The sequence below is a fragment of the Scyliorhinus canicula genome, chromosome 5 (genome assembly GCF_902713615.1).
Source record: "Scyliorhinus canicula chromosome 5, sScyCan1.1, whole genome shotgun sequence".
NCBI lineage: Eukaryota > Metazoa > Chordata > Chondrichthyes > Carcharhiniformes > Scyliorhinidae > Scyliorhinus > Scyliorhinus canicula.
In genome coordinates, this window is record NC_052150.1 from 60,090,715 (window position 1) to 60,108,439 (window position 17,725).

Here is a 17,725-nt window from a genome sequence, read left to right on the forward strand (position 1 = left end):
ATTCTATGTGCCTAATCAACCTTGGTATTCAATCACCTGACATATATAGAGAGCCTGTTATTTATGGCACCATGTTCTGTGTGATAGAATCATAGCATTTGCAGTGCAGGAAGAGGTCATTCTGCCCATCGAGTCAACACCGGCCCTTGAAAGAGCACCCTACTTAAGCCCATTTCTCTACCCTACTCCTGTCACCCAGTAACTCCACCTAACCTTTTTCGACATAAGGGCAACTTAGCATGTCCAATCCACTGAACCTGCACTTATTCAGAGGAAACCGGAGCACCCTGGGGAAGCCCACGCAAACACGGGGAGAAAGTGGAAACTCCACACAGTCACCCAAGGCCAGAAATGAACCTGAGACCTGGAGCTGTAATAATAATAATCTTTTATTGTCACAAGTATGAAGTTACTGTGAAAAGCCACTAGTCGCCACATTCCGGCACCTGTTCGGGTAAGCTGGTACGGGAATTGAACCCACGCTGCTGGTCTTGTTCTGCATTACAAACCAGCTGTCTAGCCCACTGAGCTAAACCAAAAGATAGCAGTGTTAACCACTGTGCCACCGTGCCGCCCGTGGTGTCTCAGGATTATTGGTCCCTCTTTGCAGTTACGCTGCACAAAATGACTCCGTAAATGAATAAATAATGGCATGCATTTTGTTCAAATTTTAAAATTATTGGTTGACTGTGTTTTGCAGTCCACAGCTTGGCCATGGTTTCATTCATATTAAACTTCAGGCCACAGAGCTTAAGGTGTGGAATTATTTTGGTTTCGAACATGCAGATACATGCAGTTCTATTTTATTGCTATGCAACTTGTTAATAAATGCCAATGTTTGCACATCACTAGGCTAAATATTTTGATTTGTACGTGCTTTAAAGATTACGTAGGAACATGTTTTGAAAAGTAACATATTTTAAGGTTCAGATTAATTGAGAATCTGCTGGAGTTTTGCTCTCATGGTTTAAGACGTCATCTAAACTCTTCAGTGCGGTGTCATTTTCTTTTTTTTATCCTTTGTGTGACCTGGAAATGAACATACAAAAATAAATTTATTCATAATATAATGTGGCACAGTGGTTAACACTGCTGCTTTACAGAGCCAGGGACCCAGGTTCAATTTCAGCTCGGGTCACTGTCTGCAGTTTGTACATTCTCCCTGTGTCTGCTTGGGTTTCCTCCGGCTCCAGTTTCCTCCCACTGTCCAAAGATGTATGGGGTAGGTGGATTGGCCATGCTAAATTGCCACTTAGTGTCCATGGATGTGCAGGTTAGGGTATGGGGCTACGGGGCTAGGGAAGTGTGGATGGATGACTGGGTATGGGTAGAGTGCTCATTTGAAGTGTCAGTGCAAAATCTATGGGCCGAATGGCCTCCATCTGCACCATAGGGATTCTGTTCTATATGGTTCGACATTTTAAAATGCATTTTATAACAGAAACCATATGAGCAAAATGTAGGACGTAAGCATGCCAAACTGCAGGCAATCATTTAATTAACACAACATTATCTTGATTACTTTTTGAAAAAAATTACAATATTTTACTGTTTATATTTTTTTCATTTGTTTTCTTTTAATTATGAGAATGAACTTACGAAAAACATCTAGCAAACCAGAATATCCCTGCATACAGAAATATCGCTGCAGGAAAGGATGTCCCGAAGCGTGGTACATTGGCGAGACCATGCAGATTCTGCGACAACGGATGAACAGATATCGCACGACAATCGCCAGGCCGGAATGTCCCCTTCCAGTCAGGGAACACTTCAGCAGTCAAGGGCATTCAGCCTCTGATCTTCGGGTAAGCGTTCTCCAAGGCAGCCGTCAGGACGTGCGACAACGCAGAATCACAGAGCAGAAACCTATAGCCAAGTTCCGCACACATGAGTACGGCCTCAACCTGGACCTTGGATTCATGTCGCATTACATTCATCCCCCCACCATCTGGCCTGGGCTTGCAAAATCCTACCAACTGTGAGACATTTCACACCTCTTTAACCTGGGGTTACCCCTCTCTGTAAAGACTTAATTACCTACCAATGCTCGCATTCAAAGTATCGTCTTGCACCTTTGACTTTGTCTCTATATATATTTCTGGAACCTACCTCTTCATTCACCTGAAGAAGGAGCTGCTCTCTGAAAGCTTGTGATTTGAAACAAACCTGTTGTACTTTAACCGGGTGTTGTAAGACTTCTTCCTGTGCTCACCCCAGTCCAACGCTGGCATCTCTGCAATATTACAGAAATATCAACAAAGATTTGACTGCACTAATCCCATTTTCCAGCCCATTGCCCAGGTGGTTGTGGCAGCGCAAATAAATATCTCAATACTTCTTAAACATGATAAGAGTTTCTGCCACAACCACCCTTTTGGGCAGTGTGTTTCAGACTCCCACCATTCTCTGGGTGAAAATGTTTCTCCTCAACTCCCCTCTTACCCTCTTAAATCACCTTAAATCTATGCTCTCTAGTTATTGACAAAAGTGTCTTCCTATTCACCCTATCTATGCCCCTCATAATCTGATACACTTCTATCCCCTCTCACCCTTCACTCCTGCAAGGAAAACAGCCCCAGCCTATCCAATCTTTCCTCATAGTTCAGCCTCTCCAGCCCAGGCAACATCCTGGTCAATCTCCTCTGCACCTTCTCCAGTGCATGACATCATTCTAGCCTTTATTAGCCTTATTAGCCGAGGCATAGAATACAAGAGCAGGGAGGACAGGCTGAAAGTCCATAAAACATTAGTTAGGCTACCACTGGATTGCTATGTCAAGTTATGGTCACCATATTGTATAATATTGTATAATATTGTATAATATGGTGACCAGAACTTGACATAGCAATCCAGTAGTGGCCTAACTAACGTTTTATACACTTGAAGCCTGACCTCCCTGCTCTTGTATTCCATGCCTCGGCTAATAAAGGCTAGAATCCCATATGTCTTCTTAGCCACCTTATCTACCTGCCTGCCACCTTCAGAAATCTGTGGATATGAACTCCAAGGTCCATCTGATCTTTAGTGCTTTCCAGATCCTTTATCTTGTTAGCCCTCCCCACGTGCATTACCTCACTTTTCTGGGTTGAATTCTATTTGTGTCTGCTCTGCCCACCTGACCAGTCCATTGATATCCTCCTGCAGTCTATGACTTTCCTCACTATTCACTACCCCACCAAGTTTCATGTAATCTGCAAATTTATTGATCATAGCCCCTACCTTCAATTCCCAATCCTTAATATACACCACAAATAGTAAAGGTCCCATCACTGAGCCCTGCGGAACCCCACCAAGAACAGACTTCCAGTCACAGAAACATCCCCATACCATTACTTTCTGCTAATTTGGATCCAATATGCCACTTTGTCTTGAATCTCATAGGCCATTACATTCTTGAGGGTTAGGGGAGAAGGCAGGAGAATGGGGATGAGAAAAATATCAGCCATGATTGAATGGCGAAGCAGACTTCATGGGCCGAGTGGCCTAATTCTGCTCCTATGTCTTATGGTCTTATGGACCAGTCTACCATGAGGGATCTTATCAAAAACCTTGCTAAAGTCCATATAAACCACATCAACTGCATTACTCGCATCAACACACCTGGTTACAAGGCAGCATGGTGGCACAGTGGTTAGCACTGCTGCATCACGGCGCGGAGGTCCCAAGTTCGATCCCAGCTCTGGGTCACTTCCATGTGGAGTTTGCACATTCTCCTCGTGTTTGCATGGGTTTCGCCCCCACAACCCAAAAGCCGTGCAGGGTAGGTGGATTGGCCACGCTAAATTGTCCCTTAATTGGAAAAAATGAATTGGGTACTCTAAATTTAAAAAAAACACTCCTGGTTACCTCCTCAGAAAATTCAATTAAATTTGTCAAACATGGGCAGCACGGTGGCACAGTGGCATTGCTGCCTATGGCAGTGAGGACCTGGGTTCGAATCCCGGCCCTGGGTCACTGTCCGTGTGGAGTTTGCACATTCTCCCCATGTCTGCGTGGGTTTCACCCCCACAACCCAAAGATCTGCAGGGTAGGCGGATTGGCCATGCTAAATTGCCCCTTAATTGGGAAAAATAATTGGGTACTCTAAATTTTTTTTAAAATAAAAATTTTTTAAATTGTCAAACATGACTTTCCACTGATAAATCAAAGCTCACTATCCCTGATTGATCCTTGTCTATTTAAGTGTGGATATATTCTGTACCGCAGAATTATTTCCAGTAACTTCCCCACCAAGGTAAGACCGACTGCCTATAATTTCCCGGTCTACCCCTACCTCCCAACGTTGGCAGTCCTTCAGTCCTATGACACCTCACTTGCAGCCAGAGAGGATTTTAAAGTTACTGTCAGTGCCCCGATATCTCCTCCTTTGCCTCCCTCAAGAGCTTGGGATGTATTTCGTCTCGGCCTGCGAAGTTATCAACTTTAACCTCCTAGCACCTCCACTATCTCGATGTCAACTTCCTCTAAGATTTCACAGTTCTCCACCCTGATGTCTACACCTGTGTCATCCTATTCCATTGTGAGGACCGATGAGAAGTATTCATTGAACACTGTACCCATGTCTTTCAGGTTCATCCGCACATTACCACCCACCAAGCCTTTTTATGCACTCTCTTAGCTTTCATAATTTTCTTTTTTTAAGTTCTCTTTGCACTTTCTATACTCGTTTAGGGTCTCTGCCAGATTGAGCCCTCAGTATATACAAATGCTTCTCTTTTTTTCTTGACCATTAATCCTGGCCATTATGTTCCTTGACATCCAGGGTCCACTCTTTGTCTTTAGAGGAACGTATTTTCTCTGTACTCTGGCTGTCTCCTTAGAACATAGAACATAGAACGATACAGCGCAGCACAGGCCCTTCGGCCCCCGACGTTGCACCGACATGGAAAAAATCTAAAGGCCGTCTAACCTACACTATGCCCTTATCATCCATATGCTTATCCAATAAATTTTTTAATGCCCTCAATGTTGGCGAGTTCACTACTGTTGCAGGTAGGGCATTCCACGGCCTCACCACTCTTTGCGTAAAAAACCCACCTCTGACCTCTGTCCTATATCTATTACCCCTCAATTTAAGGCTATGTCCCCTCGTGCTAGCCACCTCCATCCGCGGGAGAAAGCTCTCGCTGTCCACCCTATCTAACCCTCTGATCATTTTGTATGCCTCTATTAAGTCACCTCTTAACCTTCTTCTCTCTAACGAAAACAACCTCAAGTCCATCAGCCTTTCCTCATAAGATTTTCCCTTCTTGAAGATCTCCCACTGCTCTGACACAATTTTATCTGCAAGTAACTTCTCCCAGTCTACTTGTATCTTATTAAACTTAAACTTTGCCCAGTTAAGAACTTTTATTCCCAGCCCATCCTTATCCTTTTCCATAACTGTCCTACATCTAACCGAATTATGGTCACTATCTCCAAAATGCTCGCACTAGAGGCCTAAATTCATTTAGAAAATTACATTGAAAAATGAATTAATCTTGTGACTCATTATTTGATGTTAATCTAATGTTGAAATATACAACAAAATTATTTTTCAAAACTTTTCTTGAAGTTATGTTTCGCTTGGCTTGCCGGAAGTGCTACATTTTCCTGCAGCATTTTACCAGCCAAGAGAAAATTTCCGTGCAAAGCCCGCACAAAACAACTTTTGTGTGATTTTCTTGCGATCTTCGTTGGTCTCACGGCTTGTACATTGTGGTTCGTTTTTTCCTATTGCTGCGATATTGCTGCAAGAACGATGTGCTAAATTTGGACTTATTGTACAACTCCACGGAATGACCTGCCCTTTAGCTAACTTTTCAATAACTTTCATAAAATGATCAAGGTTTACTTGTTTTCTCTTTTTTTTCTGTTCGAAAAATTGGTTTGTCTAAGGATTAAAAATGCCAGGGTTATGCCAATTCTTGGAACGTTTTGGATTTTAATTTTGAAATATGACTGTTAATCCAACTCTGGAAAAACGCGGACAGCAAATTCAAATAAAAGCAATTTACTGCGGAGGCTGTAATCTGTAATAAAAACAAAAAATCTGAACGGGTCTGACAGCATCTGGAGAGAGGACAGAGCCAATGTTTGGAGTCTGGATGACTCTTAGTCGAGAGCTGATATTTTTCAAATATTCATTTAATGATTGTACTTTTTACGTGTATCTGGCAGAATTGAGCCGAGTATAAATTTGTATCTAATTTGCATCATATCACTTTTCTTTCAGGATAACGTCCATGTTTTGCCAATGTTTTGGCAATTTGTGCTCATGCTCTTTAACTGATTAAACAAAAACAAAGGTGCCGCACTGTTTTCAATCCTTGGTATTGTCCTTAATAAGAGTCAGAGACAAGGCTGTATTCATAAAGAGCATGGATGTGTGTAGCATTCAGAAAATGTGCTGTCATTTGCAAGGAAACTTTGCAGTGACACTATTGTAGCTAAACGTTAAGGTTGTCATCTCTGTTCCATTATGCCGTTAAACTGAAAAATATTGTTTATTTATTTCGGAGTCAAGTTCCAGCCGCTCAGGACTGTGCCAAATTTCGAGGTCAGCATTTGTTTTATTCCCCGGTTCAGTATTGGTTTAATTTGGTACCAGTGCTAGTTAATATTTTGGGACGGTTTAATTATGTTTAATAATGATCAGTATTTGTTTTGGGAGTGAGCATCTGTTTATTTTTAAAGCGGGTGTTGGGCGGAATCTGTGAATGCAAAATCAATAAACAATAGACAGCTCAGATCATGAAAGGTCCTGAAGTCAGTGCTTTGACTTCCCTCTCTGCTGAACTTTTGCTGTCAGGAAGGTTGAGCTGAGATGGGGGTCGGGGTGTTCGGTGTTACTGTCCAACGTCTGTATCTGTTTCGTGAGATACGGTCATCTGACCGAGAAGCCCGATTCAGATCTAAATGCACAATATTACTGTCACGTTTCCTCTCTTACATTTAAACTATAGCCTGATTGTTTAGTCTTTTGACTAAATAAATCTCGAATCATCCATAGTTTCATTGATATATGAAGACCATAAACTCGAACCAAACGAGTACCGGAGCAAGTTTGGCAACTTTGTCATAGGTTCTAGATTGACAAGATTTGCCCGATTTCTAAACTGAAAATCTATTAGGTTTACACACAACAACCAGACAACCACTTTGCTTGTTTATTCCACGACACTTGGAAAGGTCCCTCCCTCCATCAGACAAAATGAAGCAATATCCACCAATGTTGTTATATAAATAAGAGAAAAAGGCTAAATACTTTTTACACTCAGAACGCCGCGCATGGCAAACGTTTTCCATTAGACTAAGCTCATCTTCATCTGACCCGAGATCTCATTGCTGTTATTTCAACATGTTATTATGCACCGATTTTAGAAAATGCATATTTCACAGTTCACAAATATTTTGGGGCAATCGAAATAACTGGGGATTTTTTTGGTCCGTACGGCATGGACTAAAAATCAAAATCAAACCTCTGTAAAACAAAGAACAAATAACTTGGTTGGGAAAGAGCCAAGACTTGAACTGTGGCGTTTAACTGGGGGTTCTCTGTAGCGCTGGTACCAAACTGTATCCCGTCAATGTCACCCAAGTCAGATTTTCAGATCATTGGCTCGGCTAAAATGTTGAAAGCATTTTGCGTCATATTCGGTTCAAAACAATCCATAATTAACGTGAAACGCCCCACAAACCCATTGTAACTGCTCCCAACCCACTTTGAACCATGTTGGGTCAATTGAACGGATTCACAACCAATTTACACTACTGCTCTCACAATATTTGAATGTTTGTTTAAAATTCGCTCATCATAAAATATGTGTGTATTGGACACGAGATGGGTCAGGAAAATCATGGCGACTTTCGCAATAATAATATTTTATTTTGATTGTTAAAGAATAAATAATTCTACTGTGCTATCAACAGAAATTCGACGATGCCGCTTTGTATACACATGGCCATTTCAATATCTCTGCTAATTGTGTTTTGATGTGGTTTGCAGTCTGATTTGTGCTCGCTTTGCGGCTGAATTTGAGATCCTGGCAGGCGGGTGGATCATGTGCGACTTGACTTAGTGTCTACGTGTAGTTTCGAACAGGTCACCAACACGGTTCACCTGAGATCAAAGCTGATGCTGGCGTTCAACTCCTACCCAATTGTGTCAAAAAGGGCGCGTCTCCTGAATCACTGCGAGGTGATCCGGGGATCCAGGCAGTGTTCACATCATCGTCACTCATCTTTGGACACCAGTGCGTTGTGACAAGCCCTCCTGTCAAACTTCACTGTACTCCACGCCCGGCTCAAATGCTACTCGGATGCCTCCGGTTTAGCTAGTTATCAGTAAACACGAACACTTTAAACAAACTTGACTCTCGCATTCTGTGTTTCTTTATCCTATGTCCGTCCCCCACCCCGCCCCCCATCACCACTGACCATTTCTTTTCTGCAGTACATGAATCGGAGTACGAGGGGATTCCCAGGCAGCCGATCTGAAAGATGTCGAAAGGTGATCAGTATGAGGATGCCGACTGTGTGTGTTCCTACGGCATGAAAATCACCTGGGACATTAACGACCCCAAACTGCCTCAGGTAACTGTCGGGAAAGCTTCGATGCACAAGATTCAAATGGAGTATTTCTATGGTGCAAATTATCATGGTGTTATTATGTTAAAATAACAACAAAAACAGAAAATGCTGCACAATCTCAGCAGGAGAGAAGGGAGCTAAATTTCCCGTCTTGGTGACTCTTATAATGCTTTTCAGTTCCAGAGTTAAATACAAAGGTGATTTTTGAGGTGGGGAGAGAATCAGATTCGGTCCCTAAGCAGCAGTTAGTATAAGCACAAGGAGAAGGCGTTCAATCAGTGGGATAATTAATTCTATTCCTGTCTTTTAAAGTTCCTGTTGCCGTTTACCGACGGGAGGATATTTAAGTTATTGAGTGAGCACATTTATTCTTTCCACTTGCTACCAGGTTTTTATTTCAAATATTGTGTTGATTTTTAAAATTGTGGCAAAGATTGACTCGGGCCTCTGAAGAATATTTAATGTTTATTTGTTGAGTTCAGCACTCATTTATTCCTGCTACTGGCTGCTCCATTTGACAATATTTAATAATTAAAAACAAATCGATGACAGGCGTAATCATTTTTTAAATACTATTTCTAATTTGGGAGTGGCTTCGGATGATCTCAATCTTACATTTTGATCAGATGTTCTAAGAATTTTACAGATCCGCTCAAAATGAGCATGGGACAGAAACCTCTATCGGTTTGACAATTTCGATTTATTTTCGAGAGTTCTCTGCGGATTTATAAACCTCTAAAATCTGTTTTAACAATATGTGACACGGGACCCAGAATGGACCAGCCCATGTATCTTTTTCTTACATCGTGTTTTTTAAAACCTGACACGTCTCGTATAATTAATCTATAATTCTGGGTGTAATTTTCAGGATGTGAAGCAGTTTGACACGTTCCAGGAATGGACAGATGGATATGTGCGATATATTTACACTGCAGATGATAAAAATGCACAGAGGCACCTGAGTGGCTGGGCTATGAGGAACACTAACAACCACAACTGCCAGATCCTGAAGAAGTCTTGCCTGGGAGTGGTGATCTGCGCCAGGAACTGCACCCTACCGAATGGCAGCAAACTTCAGCTCAGACCAGCTATCTGTGACAAGGCTCGTCAAAAGCAGCAGAGTAAGTATCCTGGAGTGGTCACTGAATGGCTTTGTGTGTTGTAGGACTGATAGCACATCCTTTACTGAGCAGCCCATATTTCAATCTCAGATTGTGGTGGTGGTGGATGAAGCGAGATTTATATCAGGAAAAGCGGGTTCTTGGATGTATATTTGAAAACAAAATAAAAATATTGGTGGGAGGAGATGGAAACGATTAAGATTGCCGACATTGCTAGACACCAGAAAACAACTCACTGGATGTGAAGCCATGGGAGCTGAAAATGCTCCAATAAATGCAAATTCTTAACCTCTTTCAGAGGTTTCTATCTGTACCCTAAAATATATATTTCCAGCACAAGTAGCTGGAGTGACTTCTGCAGCTGAATTCCAGTACTCTGTGTCTTTTTTACTTTCTGATATTAATTCCACAGCACCACGGGTTACAGATGCTCCCAGATAGGGGCCACGGTTGCAAGTTATTGGTTTACGTTCATAAGGAAACATTTATATCATTGATAATATTATTCCCCCTTTCTGCGTGTATTTCTGTGTGTAAATCATTTAAAATACCTAGAGTGCCACAACCTTTCGAGGTTTTCAAATTCTAATTCAAGTCTTGTTTAAATTCTCATCAGCACACATTTATAGAATGCGTTAATTCACAGAAAGGAATCTAAACCAATGCTGATCGCTCTCATGCCATTTAACATTTCCAATTGTCAAGCAGAAATCCAATTCCAGTTAACTCTTGTGATTTCATTATTTGTGATGGATTTAACCTAGCGACTAGTTAACCACGATAACAACCTTTCGCTATTTATTCTATCGCAACTCTTCATAACCTGGGAGAGCCCTGCCGTTTTACACGTAATCTCTTCAGCTCGAGTGAAATAAAGTCCTAACTTCTCAAGTCTCTTTTCATAACTGTAACCCTCATCATTGAGAGCGTGATAATATGCTTTAGCCAGAAATACTAATGAAAAGTGGTTTGATAATTGCTAGGATGGCAATGGAGGATAAATGGAGGATCCTTTATGGAGGATAAAGGATCCAAATAGCCTGACAAACATCGACATCAATTTAAGTAGAACTCTATATTTTAATGTTTTTGACATTCTGGCCCCTCGAGCCTGCTCCGCCATTCAATTAGATCATGGCTGATCTTTTGTGGACTCAGCTCCACTTTCTGGCCTGAACACCATAACCTTTGATACCTTTATTCTTCAAAAAACTATCTATCGTGGAAATTATAATAAAGACAAATTCTTTGAGGTTCAATTTAAGGAAATTTATTTACACAAATATATTTATGGAGAGCGTTCCAGCTGCAAAGCCATTGCACTGCACTGTGAGATCCGATTGAAGACAGCATATTTTATAGTCTTGAAGTAAACACGCATGCTTATATTAAATAGACCTTGGAAAGTGTTTAAGATGAAATACATAGTACGTATGCACTTGCCCTTGGCTAAAAACAACTCGAGTACACATTTTGTTATCTTTTGGAGGACAATGTGTTTTCATAATAATGCAGAGACCAGAATATTAAGCTGTATTTCATTTATGTTATCTGACCTACTTATTTTCATTCAAAAGCAGTGTTGAACCACAGTCAAGCATGTCCCAGCATGCTTCTAAGTTGGTTTATGTTAATTTCCCTTCCACAATTCCCTCCTTGTTCATCTTTTGATCAACACCTTTTGGTAAATTATCGAATCCTCTGTAGAGAAGGGTGGTTTATAATGTAAGGAGAACGGATGTATGACAGTTCCCAGCGTGTTATAAGCCTGGTAGCAAGGGGGCAAGGCGGCTAGGGCTGTTCTCCTTTGTTAGTACAATAAAAATATCTTGAGCAACATTAAAACAGTAACCATACGACAATCAAGATTATAATGGCGATTATAATCCAGAACACAATCCTCTGTCCTGCCGATCCAAACCAGCCAAAGCCAAAGTCCCATCACTCATTTTCATGTAATCTTGTCACCTCTCTATGAATGTGACCCACCAGATTATCAATTTTCTCTGAGTTATCAGGGGTGTACATGCAACAGTCACTTCCAATCAGGGCACAAGTGCCTCCCTTTTCAGCTAACAAGAAATCAAGAGACATTGTATTCTGCAGGCCAAACCGCTCTTCGTGCAACCATCTCAGTTTCTATCTGGTTAACAGCTTCTGCAGTGTCATTAGCTACCTGCTCAACGATGTCTCGTAGTTTGTGTAGTCCGTATGCATTAGTGGCTATTCCTAATGGTAGTATCATTATTCCCAGCATTTGTGCCCATGTCATAATACTTTGTGTCGTCCTGTGATGGGAATGGTCCTGCAATTGCTGAATGTAATGCACATAAGGGACTATGCATCCCAAATAGCAGGAGCCTTCCCAATTTTCTGGTATGGCCACAGATAAAATACGTGCCGTTATATGCGGTCAGGTTTCCTTTACTATCAGTCATCATTAGTCTAATCGGATCCCCTCCCAGGAGCCTCCACTAGTTTGATTTTCAACTCCTGACCAATCAAAGATGAATAGTCCTTTAGCTGTAAGATGGAACATGGTGGTTGCCAATTAAGGTTTGATCACACTGACTCGTGCCTACTGAGTGGGTCCCATATGTTTTATGATTCATAAAGCATATACTTCCTTTTGGGACTCCAGTATAATTGGGAAGGATCAACCAGGGCGGTTCACGTGTTACATTAAACCTAGGCCCCCACCATTCCTCAAACCTATTCAAATCGTAACCAGCTAATCCCCAATCTAACATACTCTGTGTATCTTCACCATGTCCTGTACTATTTTGTCTTAGAGCCCATTCTGCTATCTCTTTACTGGTGAATGGGATAGGTCGCACAGGGAAGCCCTCCCCCAAGCATCTGTGAATTTGTGTACAAACCCAACAACTGAATTTATTTACCCTCCCTGCATAGGAGTGAAACATGTATATTAAGGTGTTAGTATGCAGTTTATCCTCTACATGATGTTGGATTAATATGATAATATATAAACATCAACGCCGTCATTCTCTTCAGGTCAGCGTTTCGCTAGTGCTCTCAAAGTTCCGTATGATGTAGTTTACACGAGTTTCGTGGATCCCATCTGGCTTTTCTTTTACTTTAATGGCTGTTCGGGTTGTTAGCAGCACTTGGTAGGGTCCATTCCACCAAGGAGAAAAATAATCTTTGTTTAGTGCTTTCACATATACTTGATCTCCAGGTTTAAAGGGTGTGGATTTCCCTCTTTTGGATGCATCTGAGCCTGTCCAACCTTTTCATGTTTTTTTTTCCCCAGTGGTTTCGCACATATCCTGGGCATATTTTAGTGATGCCTCATCTGCCCATATCAAGGCTACTGCCACTGGAGTCATTGGGGGTTCAGTTCCAGTTGTCATGGGATGTTCCTTTAATATCTCATACTGGGTTAAACCCGTATTACGATTTCTCTGATTTCTCAGGGCATACATTACTATGGGTATGGCATCTGGCCATAGTAGCCCATTTTGTTGCCACATTTTTGTTACTGCAGTTTTAATTATTCCATCCGCCTTTTCCACCACTATCACCGATTATTCCTTTGACAAATCATACATGTGCGGGCTACTTTTTCAATTGTTACCATAATACCTCGAGCATACCATTGTTGACATATGGCATGTGTCATTCCTCCTTTGCCCACATGAGCCTGCCCATGGGCAAGCTGCGCGGGTATCTGGGTGGATCCAGATTTGATGATTGTCTTGATAGCAGCCTTCTTTTAGCCAAGAGTGATGCTCCTGTAGGGAGGCTTGCTCCCGTGCCTGTTTTAACTTTGATTCTGTTATGGTGGATGGAAGTTCAACTGCAGCCACTTGCAGTTGTGGCTGCTGTTTGAGAGCCAATTCCTTTGCTATTTTATCATGAGACTTCATCGTCTGCAGCAGTATGCACTTCACACTTTAAAATGGCTATCTTGCTGGGCAGCTGAACAGCATCTAGTAAATGTAAAACCAATTTAGCATGATTAATAGGTTGGCCGGAGGAAGTTATGAATCCCCTGTTTTTCCATAATTGGCTAAAATCATGTACTACCCCAAAAGCGGATCGGGAATCAATTGACTATTTTATTTTTAGCTAGATTATATGCTTTAGTAAGGGCAAACTATTTGGCCGCTTGAGCAGACATTCCCGAAGGCAGAGCAAAAGTTTCCACTATCTTGACTGGAGTTAATATTGCATAGCCGGCCAGGAGGGTCTTATCATTTGGTCGGTTCGCTGACCCATCGGTGAAAATGATGATGTTTGGATTTTCTAGTGGGTGACTCAATAAATCAGGTTGAGGGGTTTGTGGTGGCTTCAACCAATTGTAAACAGTCATGATCATACACATGTTCTGCTTCCAAGGGTGCGGGCAAGAGTGTTGCAGGGTTGATAGCTGGTGCTCGCTTGTAAGTAAAGTTGGTTTTAGAGAGAATTACTTCGTACCCAGTGTGTCGAGCGCAGTAAAATGCTACGTTGCAGATGAATTAAGCAGCAGCAAAACTGATTTTTCCTACTATGGCTGTTGTGGCTGCTACTGCTCTTAAGCAATTTGGCATTACTTTTACCACAGCACATAGGGACACCAAGTAATAGGCAAGGGGTCCTTTCTCTCCTCAATGCTCTTGCACCAGGACCCCTGTTGCAAATCCCCCTGCTTCATTCATATAAAGAGTAAAGGGCTTGCTGAAATTAGGAAGTCCCAAGGCAGGGGTGCTATTCATGGCTTATTCCAAATTACAAAATGCTTGCTCCCTCTCTGGTATCCAGGTAACAACTGAAGGGGCGTCCTGTAGGGTAACCTTGCGCAGTACTGCATCCATCTCTCTATAGTGCAGTATCCACTGCCTGAAATAGCCCACCATGCCTAGGAAGGTGAGGATTTCCTTTTTTGTACGCGGAGTTGGAACTCTTGCTACAGCCTGTACGCTTTCAGACTCAAGCCTCCGCTGTCCTTGCTGCAGCTGAAATCCCAAATACTGAACTGTTTCCTGACAGAATTGCAGTTTGTCCATTGAAACCCTATGCCCTCTTTCTGCCAGATGTGATAATAACAAAAGGGTATTCTGTTGACAAACTAGCCCTCCCTCTGAGGCTATCAATAAATCCACATCATATTGAGGGAATGTTGAGCTGGCACACAACTGGCAGTCGTCCAAGTCTCTTTTAATACTGTTAATTCCGATATGTAAAGGAAAATAGATATTGACTTTCTGGGTGCAATGTTATGGAGAAGAAGGCTGAGAAAGTATTTGTTGTTGGTGGTATAGAGGACAAAATGACATTTGTGTCCGGCACCAATGGAGCAATAGTGATAACAATTTTTTTGATGGCTCTAAGATCTTGCACAAACCACCACTCGTTGGGACTTCCTACATTTGGAATGGGGAGTATAGGGGTTTTACAGGGGCTTTGTGTTCTCTTCAGCGCCCCTTTCTGTAATAGAGCATTGATCACTCCCTCTATCCCTTTTTCAGCTTCCGGTGCCAACCTGTATAGTTTTAAGCAGGGCAGGACAATGTTCTTCCGTAACTGCACCCTATGCGGTGGGGCAGAATGTACTTTTCCAACATAATTTTTATGTTGGGCCCATAGATGTGCCAGTACCTGGGCTCTCTCGGGGAGGTTGTTGTCTTTCAAATGTAACGGGCCATTGCTCCTCTTTCCAGGTCACTTTGCCCTCCTGTTTGCTATAAAATTCTATCAGGTAATTTTGTCCGTCCATTTCAATATAAATCCCATGTATTACATGTTTCCTTTGGCCTCTTTGATCACTTCTCCTATTTGCTTTGCCTTAGCGTGATGTCTTACGCCAATGTTAAATGTGGTTCTGAAGTTAAACCCATCCGAAAAAGGTCCCTCTGACTATGGGTCAACTGTACTAACATTCCTAATCCCACAACACCGAAAAATAAAAAGGAGTGATATGCAATGAGGTCTGCTTTCCTAAATTGTGTGCGTACTCATCCTCGCAAGCATACCAAGCCATGCAATGGGTCACGATATTCTCTTGGCTGAACTCTGTCAGGTGTTTTAATAGTTATGCCCAAGGATCATTAACCTTTTGTAAGACTTCCTGCAGTTAATTTTTTTTAACAGTGGTACTGTCAGGGTTAACGTTAAGCTGCCAGCATACAACACAGACACAGAGCGATCGGGCGCAGACACAGAAATTATTACATTTTTCAGCTGGTGAGCACGTATTTGAGACAGTTCTATAAACATTCCATTGTCAATGCAATGTATTGCCGCTCCTAATTTGCAGAGTATCTACTTAATAGGGGAAGGTGTCGCTAGGTGGAGTACATCCTTCCTGTGGGTTAAATGCTTCTTGGCCCCTTGCATGATAGCCTCTTTCCCTCTATTTGCTAACCAGTGTTCGAGGGATTCATTTCCTTCATTCAAATGATTAGCATTCTTGGGAACCCAGCCCCCATTTATGCCGGGTGGGACTGCAATCCCATCCTTCTAAGCTAGCCAAGCACCATAAGAGTATTTTAGAAGCAGCAAAGCATCCTCTGGCAGTGAGCTATAAATAGCACACATTTAAGTCAATTTCCAATGTTTGACTTTATAGGCATTAACTATTCTTAGATCCGTATATTTTACTTTGTCAATTCAGAAAAGGTCAACTGTCTGCTGAAATGGTTAATGTTTCCTGCTGAACCTAAGGGGCGGAGAACTTGGAATGATGCCATATTGGGAGGGGTTCAGATTTTTGGGACATTGGAACCGGTTCTGGGGGCGGTGGGACCATTACAAACCGGATGGTCTACACCTGTGCAGAACTGGAACCAATGTCCTAGGGGGTGCTTTTGCTAACACTGTTGGGGAGGTTTTAAACTAATGTGGCAGGGGGGTGGGAACCAGATTAGGAAGTTAGAGGTCAGTAAAGAAGCGGCAACTAACGCCAGTAAGGTACAAGATAATAAACTCAATGTGGCTAGGGGGAAGAGTAGACACGGAAGAGTTGATTAACGCAAAGGGACAGGTGGTCTGAGGTGCATTTGTTTTAATGCGAGAAGTGTAGCAGGTAAGCCAGATGAATTTAGGGTTTGGATCAGTACCTGGGAATATGATGTTATTGGTATTACTGAAACTTGGTTGAGGGAAGGGCAGGACTGGCAACTGAATATCCCAGGGTATAGATGCTTCAGAAGGGATAGAGAGGGAGGTAGAAAGGGGGGGGGAGGAGTTGCATTACTCGTCAGAGATGATAACACAGCTGTGATTAAGGAGGGCATGATGGAGGATTCGAGCACTGAGGCAATATGGGTGGAGCTAAGAAATAGGAAGGGTGCAGTAACATTGTTGGGACTTTACCACAGGCCTCCCAAAAGCGAGCATGAAGTAGAGGTACAAATATGCAGACAGATTATAGAAAAATGCCAGAGCAATAGGGTGGTTGTGATGGAAGATTTTAATTTCCCCAACATTGAATGGGATTTGTGTAATGTTGGAGGTGTAGATGGAGCAGAGTTTGTAAGGAGATTCCAGGAGAGTTTTTTAGAGCAGTATGTAAATAGTCATACTGGACCTGGTATTGGGGAATGATCCCGGCCAGGTGGTTGATGTTTCAGTCGGTGATTACTTTGGGAATAGCGATCACAATTCCGTAAGTTTTAGAATACTCATGGACAAGGACAAGAGGGGTCCGAAAGGAAGAGTGTTAAATTGGGGAAAGGCAGAGTATAACAAAATTCGGCAGGAGCCTGGGAATGTGGATTGAGAGCAGCTGTTTAAGGTAAATCCATATTTGAAATGTGGGAGTCTTTTAAGGAAAAGTTGATTAGAGTGCAGGACAGACATGTCCCTGTGAAAATGAGAGATAGAAATGGCAAGATTAGGGAACCATGGATGACGGATGAAATTGTGAGACTAGCTAAGATGAAAAAGGAAGCATTCATAAGATCGAGGCAACTCAAAACTGATGAAGCTCTGGAGGAATATCGGGAAAGTAGGACAAATCTCAAACGCGTAATAAAGAGGACTAAAAGGGGTCAGGAAATATCTTTGGCTAACAGGGTTAAGGAAAA

The 17,725-nt window shown here is 42.1% G+C and overlaps 1 protein-coding gene across 1 annotated transcript in view; it reads left to right on the forward strand.

Annotated features, from left to right (window-relative positions):
* Positions 1 to 8,179: 8,179 nt before the first annotated feature.
* The window catches only part of gcm2 (glial cells missing transcription factor 2), an 80,319-nt gene continuing 70,773 nt past the window's right edge, over positions 8,180 to 17,725 (forward strand). The window contains exons 1-2 of the mRNA XM_038796398.1: positions 8,180 to 8,574; positions 9,440 to 9,692. Of these exons, the coding sequence (XP_038652326.1) occupies positions 8,482 to 8,574; positions 9,440 to 9,692 (346 nt within the window). The 5' untranslated portion in view covers positions 8,180 to 8,481. The remainder of the gene's footprint in view (positions 8,575 to 9,439; positions 9,693 to 17,725) is intronic.